The following is a 22074-nucleotide window of genomic DNA, read 5'->3' on the forward strand; positions in this document are numbered from 1 at the left end:
GGAGTATTTTCCTAAAGAAAGGCAGGATCGCCCCGTAATCAGGGTTCAGGTCTCTTTCCCTTTTCTCCTCTCTGCATTGGCCCTCTTAATGCCAAGCTCTAAAGTGAGCTCCCTCTAACTAGGGTGTGGGTCTTTCCCTGCCTTTCACAAGAGAACACGGCCATTTGGAAGGGAGTTCTAGAAACCAGCCTCTTGAGAGGGTTCCGGGTTTGTCCTACTAGCTGTGCCGTGCCCTCCTCACTCATGCACTCAGCCAAGTCAAAGCCAGCGTACTCCGCATCCACCTGGACCTCCCTTCTGCTGCCAGCTCTCCTGCTCTCTGCCAGAGATCGGTGCCGAAAACTAGGAATTAGGGTAATTTCCAGCAGGGGCGACTACCTTGCCAATTTAATCGGAATGTACCTTGTAATCATGCCGTCTACTGAGCCACACCTAAGCCGCTTCACCTCTCTCTTTCTTTCTCTCTCTTTCTAGCAACTCAACGCACAAACTGGACAAGACGACACAAGCACCAAAGAAACTGCAGGAAAAGGGAAGAAAAAGCCACGGCGAAACGCTGCACGCACTGCACCCCTGTACCGAGGGCTCGGGATCGACACTTCTCCGCACGGGTTTAAATCCCCCTTCAGGTGCCAGCTCAAGGGACCTCCCTGTAAACAGGGATCCAGGTCCATTCCTTGCCAACCCAAATGCTTTATGGGTCTCCCTTCCAAAGCTGAGGCTGAGCGACCCCCCTTAAAGAAGGGTTGAGGTCTCTGTGGCTTTCAGCTCCTTAGCACCTAGCCTTTAAAATGCCCTGTGCCATTGACCTCTCCCTGTAAGAAGGGTGCAGGTCTCCCCTTTCGAGCTTGCCTTGGGCCGTTGGCACTTGCTGGGCAACGAGACCACCCTCTAGCGAGGGAACGGAGGTCTCTCCTTTTCAGCGCTTTTCGCTCTGGCCCATCGGAATGGCCCTGGCTTAAGGACCACCCTTAAGCAGGGTTCGGCTCCCCTTTGCCGTGCTAATTGAGCCACGGGTCACTTGGACACGCCAGGTAAAATGACCGCCCTGTAACCGGGGGGCAAGGTCTTAATCCTCTCACGCTTAAACTAGGGGAGCCTTCTTGTGCCTCTGCCTCAGCGACCCCCCTTTAAGAAGGGTTGAGGTTCTGTTTCTGTCACTCACAGTAAATTCCCCCAGAATGATTTCTACTTGGCTTTTTTGAGATTTGAAGTGAACTCTTACTCGTGACTTATCCCGGGCGGACGGAACATGGTGTGGCGAAGGGCCGGCTGTAAGGGGATGGTGGAGGCCGTGGAAAAGTCGCCCCTTTTCTCAAAAAAGCCAAGAAATCGCCCAACAGGTCCCAAAGGCTGGAAATGAACAGGTGAGGTGGGGGGCTCCTTTCAGACCCTCACTTCCGTGTAATCCTTCCGCAATTCCTTTTGCCCTGCCCAATTTACACTGCTCAACCAACCTCAACTGTGACCCTTTGTTTTCTTGTGCACAAGAAAGACACTGTCGGACTGATGAGGGTTACCTGTCGAGATTCGGACAGCTCCCTAAGTTGTGTCCGAATTCCAGGCCTTGTGTCTCTCTGGTGATCGACAGAGGATATTCCTAGGGCTATGTTGGAAGGGATTGATGTGGCTGTCCTTTCTGAACTGTGGTGATGCTCGGGTCTTGGAGGTAGATGTGGTGGTATTCAGAGCCGGCACGTGGGTGCACCTAACCCTATTAACAGGGCTGCGTCACAAGTAAGAGGTGTCTTTTCTGGTCAAGCTTAGGGGGCACAAAGTTGTAATTTTCTTGGTGGGGTAGGAAGGTAAGTCGGGAAGGGTGTCGCTGAGGGAGGGAGGATTGACTGGAAAGGGGAGACTCAGCAGGACCCCTCCCTTACCTGTTCATTTCCAGATCTTTTGACATTGGCCACTTTCCTTTCCCCCCCGTTGTTTAAAGGAGGAGTATTTTCCTAAAGAAAGGCAGGATCGCCCTGTAATCAGGGTTCAGGTCTCTTTCCCTTTTCTCCTCTCTGCATTGGCCCTCTTAATGCCAAGCTCTAAAGTGAGCTCCCTCTAACTAGGGTGTGGGTCTTTCCCTGCCTTTCACAAGAGAACACGGCCATTTGGAAGGGAGTTCTAGAAACCAGCCTCTTGAGAGGGTTCCGGGTTTGTCCTACTAGCTGTGCCGTGCCCTCCTCACTCATGCACTCAGCCAAGTCAAAGCCAGCGTACTCCGCATCCACCTGGACCTCCCTTCTGCTGCCAGCTCTCCTGCTCTCTGCCAGAGATCGGTGCCGAAAACTAGGAATTAGGGTAATTTCCAGCAGGGGCGACTACCTTGCCAATTTAATCGGAATGTACCTTGTAATCATGCCATCTACTGAGCCACACCTAAGCCGCTTCACCTCTCTCTTTCTTTCTCTCTCTTTCTAGCAACTCAACGCACAAACTGGACAAGACGACACAAGCACCAAAGAAACTGCAGGAAAAGGGAAGAAAAAGCCACGGCGAAACGCTGCACGCACTGCACCCCTGTACCGAGGGCTCGGGATCGACACTTCTCCGCACAGGTTTAAATCCCCCTTCAGGTGCCAGCTCAAGGGACCTCCCTGTAAACAGGGATCCAGGTCCATTCCTTGCCAACCCAAATGCTTTATGGGTCTCCCTTCCAAAGCTGAGGCTGAGCGACCCCCCTTTAAGAAGGGTTGAGGTCTCTGTGGCTTTCAGCTCCTTAGCACCTAGCCTTTAAAACGCCCTGTGCCATTGACCTCTCCCTGTAAGAAGGGTGCAGGTCTCCCCTTTCGAGCTTGCCTTGGGCCGTTGGCACTTGCTGGGCAACGAGACCACCCTCTAGCGAGGGAACGGAGGTCTCTCCTTTTCAGCGCTTTTCGCTCTGGCCCATCGGAATGGCCCTGGCTTAAGGACCACCCTGTAAGCAGGGTTCGGCTCCCCTTTGCCGTGCTAATTGAGCCACGGGTCACTTGGACACGCCAGGTAAAATGACCGCCCTGTAACCGGGGGGCAAGGTCTTAATCCTCTCACGCTTAAACTAGGGGAGCCTTTTTGTGCCTCTGGCACAGCGACCCCCCTTTAAGAAGGGTTGAGGTCTCTGTGGCTTTCAGCTCCTTAGCACCTAGCCTTTAAAATGCCCTGTGCCATTGACCTCTCCCTGTAAGAAGGGTGCAGGTCTCCCCTTTCGAGCTTGCCTTGGGCCGTTGGCACTTGCTGGGCAACGAGACCACCCTCTAGCGAGGGAACAGAGGTCTCTCCTTTTCAGCGCTTTTCGCTCTGGCCCATTGGAATGGCCCTGGCTTAAGGACCACCCTGTAAGCAGGGTTCGGCTCCCCTTTGCCGTGCTAATTAAGCCACAGGTCACTTACACACGCCAGGTAAAATGACCGCCCTGTAACTGGGGGGCAAGGTCTTAATCCTCTCACGCTTAAACTAGGGGAGCCTTCTTGTGCCTCTGCCTAAGCGACCCCCCTTTAAGAAGGGTTGAGGTTCTGTTTCTGTCACTCACAGTAAATTCCCCCAGAATGATTTCTACTTGGCTTTTTTGAGATTTGAAGTGAACTCTTACTCGTGACTTACCCCGGGCGGACGGAACATGGTGTGGCGAAGGGCCGGCTGTAAGGGGATGGTGGAGGCCGTGGAAAAGTCGCCCCTTTTCTCAAAAAAGCCAAGAAATCGCCCAACAGGTCCCAAAGGCTGGAAATGAACAGGTGAGGTGGGGGGCTCCTTTCAGACCCTCACTTCCGTGTAATCCTTCCGCAATTCCTTTTGCCCTGCCCAATTTACACTGCTCAACCAACCTCAACTGTGACCCTTTGTTTTCTTGTGCACAAGAAAGACACTGTCGGACTGATGAGGGTTACCTGTCGAGATTCGGACAGCTCCCTAAGTTGTGTCCGAATTCCAGGCCTTGTGTCTCTCTGGTGATCGACAGAGGATATTCCTAGGGCTATGTTGGAAGGGATTGATGTGGCTGTCCTTTCTGAACTGTGGTGATGCTCGGGTCTTGGAGGTAGATGTGGTGGTATTCAGAGCCGGCACGTGGGTGCACCTAACCCTATTAACAGGGCTGCGTCACAAGTAAGAGGTGTCTTTTCTGGTCAAGCTTAGGGGGCACAAAGTTGTAATTTTCTTGGTGGGGTAGGAAGGTAAGTCGGGAAGGGTGTCGCTGAGGGAGGGAGGATTGACTGGAAAGGGGAGACTCAGCAGGACCCCTCCCTTACCTGTTCATTTCCAGATCTTTTGACATTGGCCACTTTCCTTTCCCCCCCGTTGTTTAAAGGAGGAGTATTTTCCTAAAGAAAGGCAGGATCGCCCTGTAATCAGGGTTCAGGTCTCTTTCCCTTTTCTCCTCTCTGCATTGGCCCTCTTAATGCCAAGCTCTAAGGGAGCTCCCTCTAACTAGGGTGTGGGTCTTTCCCTGCCTTTCACAAGAGAACACGGCCATTTGGAAGGGAGTTCTAGAAACCAGCCTCTTGAGAGGGTTCCGGGTTTGTCCTACTAGCTGTGCCGTGCCCTCCTCACTCATGCACTCAGCCAAGTCAAAGCCAGCGTACTCCGCATCCACCTGGACCTCCCTTCTGCTGCCAGCTCTCCTGCTCTCTGCCAGAGATCGGTGCCGAAAACTAGGAATTAGGGTAATTTCCAGCAGGGGCGACTACCTTGCCAATTTAATCGGAATGTACCTTGTAATCATGCCGTCTACTGAGCCACACCTAAGCCGCTTCACCTCTCTCTTTCTTTCTCTCTCTTTCTAGCAACTCAACGCATAAACTGGACAAGACGACACAAGCACCAAAGAAACTGCAGGAAAAGGGAAGAAAAAGCCACGGCGAAACGCTGCACGCACTGCACCCCTGTACCGAGGGCTCGGGATCGACACTTCTCCGCACAGGTTTAAATCCCCCTTCAGGTGCCAGCTCAAGGGACCTCCCTGTAAACAGGGATCCAGGTCCATTCCTTGCCAACCCAAATGCTTTATGGGTCTCCCTTCCAAAGCTGAGGCTGAGCGACCCCCCTTTAAGAAGGGTTGAGGTCTCTGTGGCTTTCAGCTCCTTAGCACCTAGCCTTTAAAACGCCCTGTGCCATTGACCTCTCCCTGTAAGAAGGGTGCAGGTCTCCCCTTTCGTGCTTGCCTTGGGCCGTTGGCACTTGCTGGGCAACGAGACCACCCTCTAGCGAGGGAACGGAGGTCTCTCCTTTTCAGCGCTTTTCGCTCTGGCCCATCGGAATGGCCCTGGCTTAAGGACCACCCTGTAAGCAGGGTTCGGCTCCCCTTTGCCGTGCTAATTGAGCCACGGGTCACTTGGACACGCCAGGTAAAATGACCGCCCTGTAACCGGGGGGCAAGGTCTTAATCCTCTCACGCTTAAACTAGGGGAGCCTTCTTGTGCCTCTGCCTGAGCGACCCCCCTTTAAGAAGGGTTGAGGTTCTGTTTCTGTCACTCACAGTAAATTCCCCCAGAATGATTTCTACTTGGCTTTTTTGAGATTTGAAGTGAAATCTTACTCGTGACTTATCCCGGGCGGACGGAACATGGTGTGGCGAAGGGCCGGCTGTAAGGGGATGGTGGAGGCCGTGGAAAAGTCGCCCCTTTTCTCAAAAAAGCCAAGAACTCGCCCAACAGGTCCCAAAGGCTGGAAATGAACAGGTGAGGTGGGGGGCTCCTTTCAGACCCTCACTTCCGTGTAATCCTTCCGCAATTCCTTTTGCCCTGCCCAATTTACACTGCTCAACCAACCTCAACTGTGACCCTTTGTTTTCTTGTGCACAAGAAAGACACTGTCGGACTGATGAGGGTTACCTGTCGAGATTCGGACAGCTCCCTAAGTTGTGTCCGAATTCCAGGCCTTGTGTCTCTCTGGTGATCGACAGAGGATATTCCTAGGGCTATGTTGGAAGGGATTGATGTGGCTGTCCTTTCTGAACTGTGGTGATGCTCGGGTCTTGGAGGTAGATGTGGTGGTATTCAGAGCCGGCACGTGGGTGCACCTAACCCTATTAACAGGGCTGCGTCACAAGTAAGAGGTGTCTTTTCTGGTCAAGCTTAGGGGGCACAAAGTTGTAATTTTCTTGGTGGGGTAGGAAGGTAAGTCGGGAAGGGTGTCGCTGAGGGAGGGAGGATTGACTGGAAAGGGGAGACTCAGCAGGACCCCTCCCTTACCTGTTCATTTCCAGATCTTTTGACATTGGCCACTTTCCTTTCCCCCCCCGTTGTTTAAAGGAGGAGTATTTTCCTAAAGAAAGGCAGGATCGCCCTGTAATCAGGGTTCAGGTCTCTTTCCCTTTTCTCCTCTCTGCATTGGCCCTCTTAATGCCAAGCTCTAAAGTGAGCTCCCTCTAACTAGGGTGTGGGTCTTTCCCTGCCTTTCACAAGAGAACACGGCCATTTGGAAGGGAGTTCTAGAAACCAGCCTCTTGAGAGGGTTCCGGGTTTGTCCTACTAGCTGTGCCGTGCCCTCCTCACTCATGCACTCAGCCAAGTCAAAGCCAGCGTACTCCGCATCCACCTGGACCTCCCTTCTGCTGCCAGCTCTCCTGCTCTCTGCCAGAGATCGGTGCCGAAAACTAGGAATTAGGGTAATTTCCAGCAGGGGCGACTACCTTGCCAATTTAATCGGAATGTACCTTGTAATCATGCCGTCTACTGAGCCACACCTAAGCCGCTTCACCTCTCTCTTTCTTTCTCTCTCTTTCTAGCAACTCAACGCACAAACTGGACAAGACGACACAAGCACCAAAGAAACTGCAGGAAAAGGGAAGAAAAAGCCACGGCGAAACGCTGCACGCACTGCACCCCTGTACCGAGGGCTCGGGATCGACACTTCTCCGCACGGGTTTAAATCCCCCTTCAGGTGCCAGCTCAAGGGACCTCCCTGTAAACAGGGATCCAGGTCCATTCCTTGCCAACCCAAATGCTTTATGGGTCTCCCTTCCAAAGCTGAGGCTGAGCGACCCCCCTTTAAGAAGGGTTGAGGTCTCTGTGGCTTTCAGCTCCTTAGCACCTAGCCTTTAAAATGCCCTGTGCCATTGACCTCTCCCTGTAAGAAGGGTGCAGGTCTCCCCTTTCGAGCTTGCCTTGGGCCGTTGGCACTTGCTGGGCAACGAGACCACCCTCTAGCGAGGGAACGGAGGTCTCTCCTTTTCAGCGCTTTTCGCTCTGGCCCATCGGAATGGCCCTGGCTTAAGGACCACCCTGTAAGCAGGGTTCGGCTCCCCTTTGCCGTGCTAATTGAGCCACGGGTCACTTGGACACGCCAGGTAAAATGACCGCCCTGTAACCGGGGGGCAAGGTCTTAATCCTCTCACGATTAAACTAGGGGAGCCTTCTTGTGCCTCTGCCTGAGCGACCCCCCTTTAAGAAGGGTTGAGGTTCTGTTTCTGTTACTCACAGTAAATTCCCCCAGAATGATTTCTACTTGGCTTTTTTGAGATTTGAAGTGAACTCTTACTCGTGACTTATCCCGGGCGGACGGAACATGGTGTGGCGAAGGGCCGGCTGTAAGGGGATGGTGGAGGCCGTGGAAAAGTCGCCCCTTTTCTCAAAAAAGCCAAGAAATCGCCCAACAGGTCCCAAAGGCTGGAAATGAACAGGTGAGGTGGGGGGCTCCTTTCAGACCCTCACTTCCGTGTAATCCTTCCGCAATTCCTTTTGCCCTGCCCAATTTACACTGCTCAACCAACCTCAACTGTGACCCTTTGTTTTCTTGTGCACAAGAAAGACACTGTCGGACTGATGAGGGTTACCTGTCGAGATTCGGACAGCTCCCTAAGTTGTGTCCGAATTCCAGGCCTTGTCTCTCTGGTGATCGATAGAGGATATTCCTAGGGCTATGTTGGAAGGGATTGATGTGGCTGTCCTTTCTGAAATGTGGTGATGCTCGGGTCTTGGAGGTAGATGTGGTGGTATTCAGAGCCGGCACGTGGGTGCACCTAACCCTATTAACAGGGCTGCGTCACAAGTAAGAGGTGTCTTTTCTGGTCAAGCTTAGGGGGCACAAAGTTGTAATTTTCTTGGTGGGGTAGGAAGGTAAGTCGGGAAGGGTGTCGCTGAGGGAGGGAGGATTGACTGGAAAGGGGAGACTCAGCAGGACCCCTCCCTTACCTGTTCATTTCCAGATCTTTTGACATTGGCCACTTTCCTTTCCCCCCCGTTGTTTAAAGGAGGAGTATTTTCCTAAAGAAAGGCAGGATCGCCCTGTAATCAGGGTTCAGGACTCTTTCCCTTTTCTCCTCTCTGCATTGGTCCCCTTAATGCCAAGCTCTAAGGGAGCTCCCTCTAACTAGGGTGTGGGTCTTTCCCTGCCTTTCACAAGAGAACACGGCCATTTGGAAGGGAGTTCTAGAAACCAGCCTCTTGAGAGGGTTCCGGGTTTGTCCTACTAGCTGTGCCGTGCCCTCCTCACTCATGCACTCAGCCAAGTCAAAGCCAGCGTACTCCGCATCCACCTGGACCTCCCTTCTGCTGCCAGCTCTCCTGCTCTCTGCCAGAGATCGGTGCCGAAAACTAGGAATCAGGGTAATTTCCAGCAGGGGCGACTACCTTGCCAATTTAATCGGAATGTACATTGTAATCATGCCATCTACTGAGCCACACCTAAGCCGCTTCACCTCTCTCTTTCTTTCTCTCTCTTTCTAGCAACTCAACGCACAAACTGGACAAGACGACACAAGCACCAAAGAAACTGCAGGAAAAGGGAAGAAAAAGCCACGGCGAAACGCTGCACGCACTGCACCCCTGTACCGAGGGCTCGGGATCGACACTTCTCCGCACAGGTTTAAATCCCCCTTGAGGTGCCAGCTCAAGGGACCTCCCTGTAAACAGGGATCCAGGTCCATTCCTTGCCAACCAAAATGCTTTATGGGTCTCCCTTCCAAAGCTCAGGCTGAGCGACCCCCCTTTAAGAAGGGTTGAGGTCTCTGTGGCTTTCAGCTCCTTAGCACCTAGCCTTTAAAATGCCCTGTGCCATTGACCTCTCCCTGTAAGAAGGGTGCAGGTCTCCCCTTTCGAGCTTGCCTTGGGCCGTTGGCACTTGCTGGGCAACGAGACCACCCTCTAGCGAGGGAACGGAGGTCTCTCCTTTTCAGCGCTTTTCGCTCTGGCCCATCGGAATGGCCCTGGCTTAAGGACCACCCTGTAAGCAGGGTTCGGCTCCCCTTTGCCGTGCTAATTGAGCCACGGGTCACTTGCACACGCCAGGTAAAATGACCGCCCTGTAACCGGGGGGCAAGGTCTTAATCCTCTCACGATTAAACTAGGGGAGCCTTCTTGTGCCTCTGCCTGAGCGACCCCCCTTTAAGAAGGGTTGAGGTTCTGTTTCTGTTACTCACAGTAAATTCCCCCAGAATGATTTCTACTTGGCTTTTTTGAGATTTGAAGTGAACTCTTACTCGTGACTTATCCCGGGCGGACGGAACATGGTGTGGCGAAGGGCCGGCTGTAAGGGGATGGTGGAGGCCGTGGAAAAGTCGCCCCTTTTCTCAAAAAAGCCAAGAAATCGCCCAACAGGTCCCAAAGGCTGGAAATGAACAGGTGAGGTGGGGGGCTCCTTTCAGACCCTCACTTCCGTGTAATCCTTCCGCAATTCCTTTTGCCCTGCCCAATTTACACTGCTCAACCAACCTCAACTGTGACCCTTTGTTTTCTTGTGCACAAGAAAGACACTGTCGGACTGATGAGGGTTACCTGTCGAGATTCGGACAGCTCCCTAAGTTGTGTCCGAATTCCAGGCCTTGTCTCTCTGGTGATCGATAGAGGATATTCCTAGGGCTATGTTGGAAGGGATTGATGTGGCTGTCCTTTCTGAACTGTGGTGATGCTCGGGTCTTGGAGGTAGATGTGGTGGTATTCAGAGCCGGCACGTGGGTGCACCTAACCCTATTAACAGGGCTGCGTCACAAGTAAGAGGTGTCTTTTCTGGTCAAGCTTAGGGGGCACAAAGTTGTAATTTTCTTGGTGGGGTAGGAAGGTAAGTCGGGAAGGGTGTCGCTGAGGGAGGGAGGATTGACTGGAAAGGGGAGACTCAGCAGGACCCCTCCCTTACCTGTTAATTTCCAGATCTTTTGACATTGGCCACTTTCCTTTCCCCCCCGTTGTTTAAAGGAGGAGTATTTTCCTAAAGAAAGGCAGGATCGCCCTGTAATCAGGGTTCAGGTCTCTTTCCCTTTTCTCCTCTCTGCATTGGCCCTCTTAATGCCAAGCTCTAAGGGAGCTCCCTCTAACTAGGGTGTGGGTCTTTCCCTGCCTTTCACAAGAGAACACGGCCATTTGGAAGGGAGTTCTAGAAACCAGCCTCTTGAGAGGGTTCCGGGTTTGTCCTACTAGCTGTGCCGTGCCCTCCTCACTCATGCACTCAGCCAAGTCAAAGCCAGCGTACTCCGCATCCACCTGGACCTCCCTTCTGCTGCCAGCTCTCCTGCTCTCTGCCAGAGATCGGTGCCGAAAACTAGGAATCAGGGTAATTTCCAGCAGGGGCGACTACCTTGCCAATTTAATCGGAATGTACCTTGTAATCATGCCATCTACTGAGCCACACCTAAGCCGCTTCACCTCTCTCTTTCTTTCTCTCTCTTTCTAGCAACTCAACGCACAAACTGGACAAGACGACACAAGCACCAAAGAAACTGCAGGAAAAGGGAAGAAAAAGCCACGGCGAAACGCTGCACGCACTGCACCCCTGTACCGAGGGCTCGGGATCGACACTTCTCCGCACAGGTTTAAATCCCCCTTCAGGTGCCAGCTCAAGGGACCTCCCTGTAAACAGGGATCCAGGTCCATTCCTTGCCAACCAAAATGCTTTATGGGTCTCCCTTCCAAAGCTCAGGCTGAGCGACCCCCCTTTAAGAAGGGTTGAGGTCTCTGTGGCTTTCAGCTCCTTAGCACCTAGCCTTTAAAATGCCCTGTGCCATTGACCTCTCCCTGTAAGAAGGGTGCAGGTCTCCCCTTTCGAGCTTGCCTTGGGCCGTTGGCACTTGCTGGGCAACGAGACCACCCTCTAGCGAGGGAACGGAGGTCTCTCCTTTTCAGCGCTTTTCGCTCTGGCCCATCGGAATGGCCCTGGCTTAAGGACCACCCTGTAAGCAGGGTTCGGCTCCCCTTTGCCGTGCTAATTGAGCCACGGGTCACTTGCACACGCCAGGTAAAATGACCGCCCTGTAACCGGGGGGCAAGGTCTTAATCCTCTCACGATTAAACTAGGGGAGCCTTTTTGTGCCTCTGGCACAGCGACCCCCCTTTAAGAAGGGTTGAGGTCTCTGTGGCTTTCAGCTCCTTAGCACCTAGCCTTTAAAATGCCCTGTGCCATTGATCTCTCCCTGTAAGAAGGGTGCAGGTCTCCCCTTTCGAGCTTGCCTTGGGCCGTTGGCACTTGCTGGGCAACGAGACCACCCTCTAGCGAGGGAACGGAGGTCTCTCCTTTTCAGCGCTTTTCGCTCTGGCCCATCGGAATGGCCCTGGCTTAAGGACCACCCTGTAAGCAGGGTCCGGGTCCCCTTTGCCGTGCTAATTAAGCCACAGGTCACTTGCACACGCCAGGTAAAATGACCGCCCTGCAACCGGGGGGCAAGGTCTTAATCCTCTCACGCTTAAACTAGGGGAGCCTTCTTGTGCCTCTGCCTGAGCGACCCCCCTTTAAGAAGGGTTGAGGTTCTGTTTCTGTTACTCACAGTAAATTCCCCCAGAATGATTTCTACTTGGCTTTTTTGAGATTTGAAGTGAACTCTTACTCGTGACTTATCCCGGGCGGACGGAACATGGTGTGGCGAAGGGCCGGCTGTAAGGGGATGGTGGAGGCCGTGGAAAAGTCGCCCCTTTTCTCAAAAAAGCCAAGAAATCGCCCAACAGGTCCCAAAGGCTGGAAATGAACAGGTGAGGTGGGGGGCTCCTTTCAGACCCTCACTTCCGTGTAATCCTTCCGCAATTCCTTTTGCCCTGCCCAATTTACACTGCTCAACCAACCTCAACTGTGACCCTTTGTTTTCTTGTGCACAAGAAAGACACTGTCGGACTGATGAGGGTTACCTGTCGAGATTCGGACAGCTCCCTAAGTTGTGTCCGAATTCCAGGCCTTGTGTCTCTCTGGTGATCGACAGAGGACATTCCTAGGGCTATGTTGGAAGGGATTGATGTGGCTGTCCTTTCTGAACTGTGGTGATGCTCGGGTCTTGGAGGTAGATGTGGTGGTATTCAGAGCCGGCACGTGGGTGCACCTAACCCTATTAACAGGGCTGCGTCACAAGTAAGAGGTGTCTTTTCTGGTCAAGCTTAGGGGGCACAAAGTTGTAATTTTCTTGGTGGGGTAGGAAGGTAAGTCGGGAAGGGTGTCGCTGAGGGAGGGAGGATTGACTGGAAAGGGGAGACTCAGCAGGACCCCTCCCTTACCTGTTCATTTCCAGATCTTTTGACATTGGCCACTTTCCTTTCCCCCCCGTTGTTTAAAGGAGGAGTATTTTCCTAAAGAAAGGCAGGATCGCCCTGTAATCAGGGTTCAGGTCTCTTTCCCTTTTCTCCTCTCTGCATTGGCCCTCTTAATGCCAAGCTCTAAAGTGAGCTCCCTCTAACTAGGGTGTGGGTCTTTCCCTGCCTTTCACAAGAGAACACGGCCATTTGGAAGGGAGTTCTAGAAACCAGCCTCTTGAGAGGGTTCCGGGTTTGTCCTACTAGCTGTGCCGTGCCCTCCTCACTCATGCACTCAGCCAAGTCAAAGCCAGCGTACTCCGCATCCACCTGGACCTCCCTTCTGCTGCCAGCTCTCCTGCTCTCTGCCAGAGATCGGTGCCGAAAACTAGGAATTAGGGTAATTTCCAGCAGGGGCGACTACCTTGCCAATTTAATCGGAATGTACCTTGTAATCATGCCGTCTACTGAGCCACACCTAAGCCGCTTCACCTCTCTCTTTCTTTCTCTCTCTTTCTAGCAACTCAACGCACAAACTGGACAAGACGACACAAGCACCAAAGAAACTGCAGGAAAAGGGAAGAAAAAGCCACGGCGAAACGCTGCACGCACTGCACCCCTGTACCGAGGGCTCGGGATCGACACTTCTCCGCACAGGTTTAAATCCCCCTTCAGGTGCCAGCTCAAGGGACCTCCCTGTAAACAGGGATCCAGGTCCATTCCTTGCCAACCCAAATGCTTTATGGGTCTCCCTTCCAAAGCTGAGGCTGAGCGACCCCCCTTTAAGAAGGGTTGAGGTCTCTGTGGCTTTCAGCTCCTTAGCACCTAGCCTTTAAAATGCCCTGTGCCATTGACCTCTCCCTGTAAGAAGGGTGCAGGTCTCCCCTTTCGAGCTTGCCTTGGGCCGTTGGCACTTGCTGGGCAACGAGACCACCCTCTAGCGAGGGAACGGAGGTCTCTCCTTTTCAGCGCTTTTCGCTCTGGCCCATCGGAATGGCCCTGGCTTAAGGACCACCCTGTAAGCAGGGTTCGGCTCCCCTTTGCCGTGCTAATTGAGCCACGGGTCACTTGCACACGCCAGGTAAAATGACCGCCCTGTAACCGGGGGGCAAGGTCTTAATCCTCTCACGCTTAAACTAGGGGAGCCTTCTTGTGCCTCTGGCACAGCGACCCCCCTTTAAGAAGGGTTGAGGTTCTGTTTCTGTCACTCACAGTAAATTCCCCCAGAATGATTTCTACTTGGCTTTTTTGAGATTTGAAGTGAACTCTTACTCGTGACTTATCCCGGGCGGACGGAACATGGTGTGGCGAAGGGCCGGCTGTAAGGGGATGGTGGAGGCCGTGGAAAAGTCGCCCCTTTTCTCAAAAAAGCCAAGAACTCGCCCAACAGGTCCCAAAGGCTGGAAATGAACAGGTGAGGTGGGGGGCTCCTTTCAGACCCTCACTTCCGTGTAATCCTTCCGCAATTCCTTTTGCCCTGCCCAATTTACACTGCTCAACCAACCTCAACTGTGACCCTTTGTTTTCTTGTGCACAAGAAAGACACTGTCGGACTGATGAGGGTTACCTGTCGAGATTCGGACAGCTCCCTAAGTTGTGTCCGAATTCCAGGCCTTGTGTCTCTCTGGTGATCGACAGAGGATATTCCTAGGGCTATGTTGGAAGGGATTGATGTGGCTGTCCTTTCTGAACTGTGGTGATGCTCGGGTCTTGGAGGTAGATGTGGTGGTATTCAGAGCCGGCACGTGGGTGCACCTAACCCTATTAACAGGGCTGCGTCACAAGTAAGAGGTGTCTTTTCTGGTCAAGCTTAGGGGGCACAAAGTTGTAATTTTCTTGGTGGGGTAGGAAGGTAAGTCGGGAAGGGTGTCGCTGAGGGAGGGAGGATTGACTGGAAAGGGGAGACTCAGCAGGACCCCTCCCTTTCCTGTTCATTTCCAGATCTTTTGACATTGGCCACTTTCCTTTCCCCCCCGTTGTTTAAAGGAGGAGTATTTTCCTAAAGAAAGGCAGGATCGCCCCGTAATCAGGGTTCAGGTCTCTTTCCCTTTTCTCCTCTCTGCATTGGCCCTCTTAATGCCAAGCTCTAAAGTGAGCTCCCTCTAACTAGGGTGTGGGTCTTTCCCTGCCTTTCACAAGAGAACACGGCCATTTGGAAGGGAGTTGTAGCAACCAGCCTCTTGCGAAGGTGCAGGGTGTTTGGGGCGGCACAATTCCAGAGGCGGCATTCCCGCCACCCTTTTTTTTTGTTGCTGTTGTTGTTTTTGCTTGGGCAGCTATGCTCTCCTATCTTGGGGGCGGCAAAAAACCTACAGCCCACTCTGCGCATTGTCACTAAGCAGAGGCCAGCGAAAGAAGTCATTTTGGGGTAAGGAAGTGCTTCAGTCTCACAGCATCGTCTAAATGAGAGATATTTGCCTGGCTTGTGATGGCAGCGAGGCAGGCACTGAGTGGGGACGAGCTGAGGAGGTGGCAGGAACTCCACCCAGCACCCGTCCTGGAGCCAAGGGGGAGCAGGCAGGCCAGCCAGCAAGTCTGGGATTCTGAGCGTCCCGTCCCTACTGGCCCAGAAGATAATGGAGTCGTTTCCCACACTGAAGACGACGCAGCTTGCACTTTGCCTCAAGACCGTGAAGAAGCAGCTATGTTGCAAGGAGACGGGCTGGGGCAAGGCTCTCTCCGTCAGTCGCAGGGATGGAAAAATTCCTGTAAATCTAGGGCCAAACTCTCATCTCACTCATCCAGTGTAAAGCTGCAGTAACTCTACTGACTTTCTGGGAGTAAATGGAAGAGCGCTGTGAACTTTTTCCACACAGCTTTCACCGCTTTGAGCGGTGGCTTGTCCCTTAAGCCCAACAGCTGTAGAAGATCAGTGGCTCCTCAATGCACATGCCCATGGATTCTCTGCCTCCATGTGCTCCCCTCACTCCAAGCCCTGCTTCTGCCCTGCACCCTGCGTTGACCATGCCCTGCTCCCAGTCTTGTTCCAGTCCTGTCGTAGCCTTGCTCCTGCCTTGCAATCAGCCCTGCTTCTGTCTTCCCTGCCCCCAGGTTACTTGGTTCTCATCCTTGGCTCTGTTTCCTGGCTCCAACTCTGTTTTGATCCTTGGCTCTGGCATTTTGACTCTGACGACTAGCCCTGACTGCCTACAACCCAGTCTCCCAACGGTTGCATAACTGGATGTTATCAGCCATGCCACTGTCTGATCTTTTCTGAATCCCAGTGGGCTCGTGGCCTCTAGGATACCTTGTGGCAAGGAGTTTGACATGTTAATCTTGCAATGTGCAAAAAAGTGTTTCCATTTATTGATTTTAAATTTCTTCCTTTTCAGTTTTATCAAATGCCCTGTTGCTCTTGTACTTGGAAAAAGGGTGAACAGAAGTGCTTGATTTACCATCTCTAACCCATTCATTATTATGTACATCTCTACCATTTCTCCTCTCTAAACTGAGCAGCTCCTCATCTGATCATGTATCCTCTCATAGAGAGGTTTACTCTGATTTCTAGTTATTTTCACTGCCCATCTCTCAAACCTTTCTGTCTGCAATCTGTGCACTGTGAGACAATGTGACTTGAACAGGACAGAGTACTCCATAGGCAAACCACTGATTCCTAAGACATTTTTTTCAGTATTATCTTCTACCCATTTCTTATGCATTCAGACATTCTGTCTTTCTTTTCCTATTCAGATTCAGGGGTGGGTGTGTACATGCTTCTTTAAACACACACATGGGGTTTTGGTACTTGGTGTATGTACTCACCCGGGAGGGGGCACGCCCTCTCTCTAACAGAGGTGGGCTCACACAGCACTAACCAGACTCACCTGTAAGGCTTGCTCTGCTGGGATGGAGGAAGCTCAAAAAGGAAAGGCTACAGGATCAGCAAAGGAAGACCATCACTGACCTTACTGCCCCGAGAGTGCATGGAACCGGTATAAGATGGGGATGATGAAAAGGAGGAGCTGGAGGCAGTCCCTAACTCTGAGCACAGACCCTACGACCCGCAGAGAAACTGAACCCTAAGGGGTGACCAAAAGCCTGCCTAAGTTACTGGCCACCTTTGCCTTTTTCTTTTCCTCTGATTCTCGCCTGCTCAGGGGAAGGAGAAGGGAGAAGACCTATTTTTATTTGGAGAACCTTCGTATACCACAGCCAGAAGGATTATGTAAGCAGCTCCAGTCAATCTGCTGGGGCCAGGGGTGTCCCACCCACCACCCCATACACACACACCCTCCTGCACCACCCCATACATCCCCCCCCCGACACGCCCCGTATTGTAAACATGCCAAATCTCTACTCCATTCAAAGTCTGCCAGGGAATGAGCTCAGCTTTCTGCAACTGGGACTGCGTGTCGCTTCTTAACATGAGAAGAAGGGGAAGAAGCAAAAAATCAGCCGAAATTCCTGCCTAATCCTTTGTGAGCCCTAATTTGTCTTTCTTTTTGATTTTGTGGTCTAGGAAACATCTTGGCTGTTTTATTCATTGCTAATGACTCATTCACAGCTGAATCTTCTTAATTCTAATTAACACATGTTAATCGTGTATCAGCCAGGGTAAGGGGAACACACACAGATGCTTAAATTCATAACCTCCCCCCATTTTCTCTGGTAGCAGCAGTGGATGTGGTGAGCCAAGCCTCTGAGGTGAGAAGAGCAAGCTTGGCTGCATCTCTTGGAGGGAAGGATTGTTATATAAAGTATCTAAAACTCAGACCCAACCGCACTGCTCGGGTTGCAGTTCCCTTATGAAGAGCACAGGAAGGTATCGACTGCCCAGAGGCAGGAAATGCACAGGGATCCCAAACAACACAACCAGGATGTAATCAGCTGCCCGCAGGGCTGTCCCCAGCCAGAAAAGAGGATGCCAATCCCACCGAGGCGCAGTGCAGTTGGAAGGGACAGACACCAAACCTAGCTGTCACCTCCCTATCCTGCGCCTGCGTCTTTCTGCTTGACGCCCCAGCTATCCAGCCCGCTCTCAGCATGCGAGCTCGGAGGGACAGACTGACTAAGAGCTGTGGACAAGTCGATTAAGGCATCAGAACCAAACCCTTGAAAGGAACTGAGAGCAGAGGGAGAGAGAGTGAGCCAGGAGAGCCCCATGTGTACCTGCCTGCACTCCTCCAGAGGACTCCAGCCCAGTGCTTATGACCCCTCATGGCATCTCACTGGAGGACCCCGGCACATCACTGTACTTGGGAGGGTGGGGCAAGTGAGTTACATGTGCTTCCCATATCCTTCCCTCAGACTGGCCCAAGCCAGCCACCAGCAAGAACGTTCCCAGCTCAGCCTAAGACACCCCACTGGCTTGGCGCAGTCGTGGGGCCAGCATCCTATTCCATGCTGCCCAGAGGGCTGACACAAGGTGGGGTGCAGGGGAGGGGGCTCCAGAGCAGCAGGCACTAGGCTAGCAAGCGTCATCTAGGGCTGTGCTCTGCAGGGGGGGAAAACAGGAGCTGGTGCCCTCCCAGACTGTGTCTGGCTGAGTCAGCATTTGTCCAGGGGCACTGGCTGGAGCCATGGGTGAGGGCAGCCATTTCCTGAGGCTCCTCAGTTAAACAGGAGCTTAACGGCCCTGTTCAATATCATCTTCCCCCTGTCACCCCCTGCTATCTCCTTCCAGCACCTCAGGCATGCCATGCCCCAGCTAAACCAGAACCCTATCCCCACCCAGGCCATGCCCTGGCTGCCCCAGCACCCCTGGGATGCCATACCTGGCTGCCCCAGAGTCCCCGTCCCTGCTGTATCAGCAACCTTCTTGCCCTCCCCCCCGACCTGTGACACCCTCTCCTTCCCTGCTCCAGGCCATGCTGGGCAGCAGGGGCCCATCATGCTCGAGCATGACTTACTGTCCTCCTTGGTCTGGATGTAGAGCACGCTGCTGCGGACACCATCGCCGGCCTGTGTGTACGCCAGAACCTGGACACTGTAGTTGGTGAACTTCTCCATTCCGCGCAACTCCACTCGCTCCCGCGTGGTGGTGATATTCTGCATCTCCCCCCATTCTGCAGAGGAAACACGACAAGGGGATCAGCCTGGGGCCCAGACCCAGCCTGCTCCCCAGGCACCCTTGGCAGGACTAGATTCTCTGCTCCCGCTCACCCTCCCATTGCAGGACACTGGGCCATGCACTTCCAGGTGTCTCAACCAGGCACCAAGATCACTCATTGCTTTCAGGCCAGGCAGAGACACAGGGACAGTAAAGCCAGCTGCATTACAACCCAGATTTCCAGCTTGTTTCTGCAGAGCTATTCCTTCAGCTTCTGGGCCCAGCTTCTGACCTTCTCTGTGACCAAGCTGGGTAGATTCCCAGCCTTCCTCCCCCATGGCTCCATGGCCTACCAACGCACAGGGGCCTTGAGAGCAAGTGTGGGGATGGGCTCCATTGCTCCGCTCTACAAGCACGGGATCCAACTGACATGTTAGCTCAGGTCACAAGTGACATCCTGGCTCTTTATGGACATGTCCACAGTGACAGAAAAAACTGAGCAATGCAGCAGGCTTGGCAGTGGACTGCAATAGCAGGGGGCCTTGAAGGTCAGGTGCTAAGTGGAGCTACAGCTGTGTGTGTAGGTGAGGCAGGGGACATGGTTGGGACTCGCATAGTTCCAGCCTCCATTATGGCAGATCTAGCTAGGGGTCTCAAATTCGTGCAACATTTTAGAATAAGGAGAGTAAGAAACAGAAAGCAAAAAAAGTGAATCCCATCCGAGCCCTCACCTCCATCCATATAGAGAGACCAGAAGATCACCCTGTACCCCTTGAGCACACCATTCAGGGTACTGCGCGGGGGCTCTGACCAGGAGATCACAGCCACATCTGATGTGATGGATAATGCCCTCACGTTCTCCGGGGGCTGGCTGGGAACTGATGGAAGAGTCCATGGAGAGAGAGAGAGAGAGAGAGAATGAATTAGTGAGGGAGGATGCAATGCTGTATGAGCAGAGGATCGGTAATGCTCTCACCATCTGTCTGTTCAGGTAGATTAGTCCTCACAGCATCTATTCTTCGGGTTTGGCTCCCCGCTGCATTTGTCAGCAATGAGCAGGTAAGAATTTCAGACTCTCAGATTCACCATCTCAGAGCATGTGAGAAGCCAGACCACAATGGGGTGCTACATGTAGTTGGATCCCATCTGGACTGGGTCACAATTTCCCAATGAAAAAACCGTTCCCATCAGAAAATGTGGGCTCAGCAAAACCAAAATGTTCCCACAGGAAAAATGATGATTTCAAAGAAACGTTTCAATTTTTGCCTTGTTTAACGTTTTGTTTTGACTCGAAATGTCATTTTAATGTCATGCTGAAACCACATATTTTATTTCAAATCAACATTTCAAAGTGAAGAATGACGCTGTGCAATATCAGAGCACTTGACTTTGATTGGAAGAGAGGGAATGCGTCACTTGGACATTTGCAAATCAACCCTTCTCAGAACTTATCAAAGTTCTGTGAATCTTTTTGATATTTTGAGACAAAAACAAAAGTTGAAATATTGGAATTTCCCAGGGGCTGGAACTTCTGCTTTCCACTGAGCTCTAATCCCAGCCTTTCTGGGCAGCTTGGCCAGGACCTCTCACTGCCCTGGCAGCTGCCCACCCACCAGAGAGGGCTCCATTCTGCAGCAAAGCTTGGATTGAGAGTGATGTTAGCAGCAGCCCAAATGTGGGTTAGAACATGCAAAACCAAATCACTGGCAGGCAGCACTGGAGTAAGGGAGCCCAGCAGAAAGGTTCTTCGCTAAAGGGTGGATGGTGTCTAGCCTGTGGCATGAGTAGGGTAATACAGCGTACATCTACACTGCAGCTGGAGAGGTGTGATTCCCAGTGAAGGCAAACAGATTCGCAATAGCTCATCTCGAGCTAGTGTGCAGAAAATAGCGGTGTGGGCGGTGTGGCACAGATGGGGGCTTGGGCTAACCACCCGAGCTCAGATCCAGGGGTCAGGCAGGTTTGGACTTGGGTGGCTAGCCCAATCCACCACCAGTGCTGCAAATTCCATGCTGCTATTTTTAGTGTGCTAGCTCGAATCTGTCTGCCGTTACTGGGAATGATAGCTCCCAGCTGCAGTGCAGACACCCACAGGGCTCCCACCAGTCTTGACGCTAAAGCCCTGGTTCAAGAATGCCCTGGAAGTGAAATTAACCAAATGAAGGATGAGTTTGCAGCACAGGGTCTTGTAAACTGAGCAGACCTGCTGCTGTCTACTGAGATTTCATCAAAATAAAGTGGAAAATAACATACGTGAGACTGAGCTTGTGACAGGAAAGGTGGACTTACATAGAACACAGTTTCAAAATTTAGGGTTAGGGCTGGGGTTGGCCAGTGGCAGATTTGGGGTTGGGTGGAGAAGGGGGACCATGAGCTTGGCATTGGGGTGGGACCAGCTTGGGCACTTCTACAGGCTGGGTGCTCAACACAGGTGCTACCCCTAACCAAGCAGCCAGGTTCCAGACATCCTCCTCTGTCCAGCAAAGGGAACTCACTGCCTCAGGGTGTCAGAGAACACAGGCGGCAGGCATTACACAGAGGTGTCAATCCTGCTGGGAACCATCCACTAAGGCTTTTGCAGGGACTCAGAACAATCAGCCCAATGGGGTCATGGCTACACAGCATCGTCACCCCGGGAGCTAGCGCTGCAGATGCTGAGCTGCCTTCTGGGTGGCCTCCCAGGGGTCTACCCTTCCATCTCCGGCTTCAAGCTGCTGAGCCATTCAGCATGGCTGAGGGGGTCACAGCACTGTGGGGAGGAGGGTTCAGTCTGACCAGCCCCGAATTCTCTCTGCTTTTGAAGTCGAGGCTCAAAACTACAGAAGGGGCCTGGCATTGGGTAAACAGAGTGGGAAGAAGTACCAGTGCTTTGTCCATATTGCTTAGTATTAATCACCCAGGGGGAAGGCATGGGATGTGCCACACCCATGCCAGTCATTTCACATCTCCGCTGCCTCTGCTCTCATGAAATCCTGCCCCTACCTGCACATTGCCCCCTGCCATCTCCAGCTTTTCTCTTGACTCCTGACAAAGTGGATTGTCAAGCGGACCTGTGAAATACCCCCAGACACAGGGTCAAAGGAGCTTTTGTTTTCCCAGGGAACTCTCATCCGACTCTTGAGAAGTTACATAATCCCACTCCAGGACTGTGGCCTCTGCTCAGCTACGAGTCAAAACCACACCCGCTTTCCCAGGTGCTGTTGTGGATGGCAGCATCTGAAACGCACCCGGCACAGAGGGGACCCGAGCGGGGCTGGGACCTCTGCGTGCTACCAGAACACAAGCAGTGCTGCAGAAACAGTAGGGTGCCCAAGGTCAGCGCTGTGTGAAGGACAGCCTAGAAATGTGTTGCTCTGCAGCAGCAACTGGCCACACATCTACCCACCAGGGAGATGCAGAACTGACCCAGTCCCAGAAGTTTTGCCTCAACATTCAGTCCACCAAAAACTCTTTGCCAGCACAATTGGGTGAAACTTCACAGCTTCCTCAAAACCAACTAGAGCCCCGTAATCCAGGAAACAGGAAGGAGGTCTATACTGCACTTAGAACAAAGGGAAAAAACGGGAGAGCTAGCTGGATGCAAGGTAATTAGATCCCATTGCCCCATAAGAGGTAACTCTAATTTTTATGAGCATTTAAATGATAATACATCATCCTAACGATCCTCTTTGAAAATGATTATTGTTTCATATTACT

The 22074-nt window shown here is 52.5% G+C and overlaps 1 protein-coding gene across 2 annotated transcripts in view; it reads right to left on the reverse strand.

The window, feature by feature from the left end:
- Nucleotides 1-22074, reverse strand: part of DSCAML1 (DS cell adhesion molecule like 1) — a 353599-nt gene that overhangs the window by 78798 nt on the left and 252727 nt on the right. For both annotated transcript variants that reach the window (XM_043534224.1, XM_037882497.2), the window contains 2 exons: nucleotides 19110-19256; nucleotides 18239-18394 (listed from right to left, as the gene is read on the reverse strand). In XM_043534224.1, coding sequence (XP_043390159.1) covers nucleotides 18239-18394; nucleotides 19110-19256 — 303 coding nt within the window. The remainder of the gene's footprint in view (nucleotides 1-18238; nucleotides 18395-19109; nucleotides 19257-22074) is intronic.

The sequence above is a fragment of the Chelonia mydas genome, chromosome 22, assembly GCF_015237465.2.
Source record: "Chelonia mydas isolate rCheMyd1 chromosome 22, rCheMyd1.pri.v2, whole genome shotgun sequence".
Classification (NCBI taxonomy): domain Eukaryota; kingdom Metazoa; phylum Chordata; order Testudines; family Cheloniidae; genus Chelonia; species Chelonia mydas.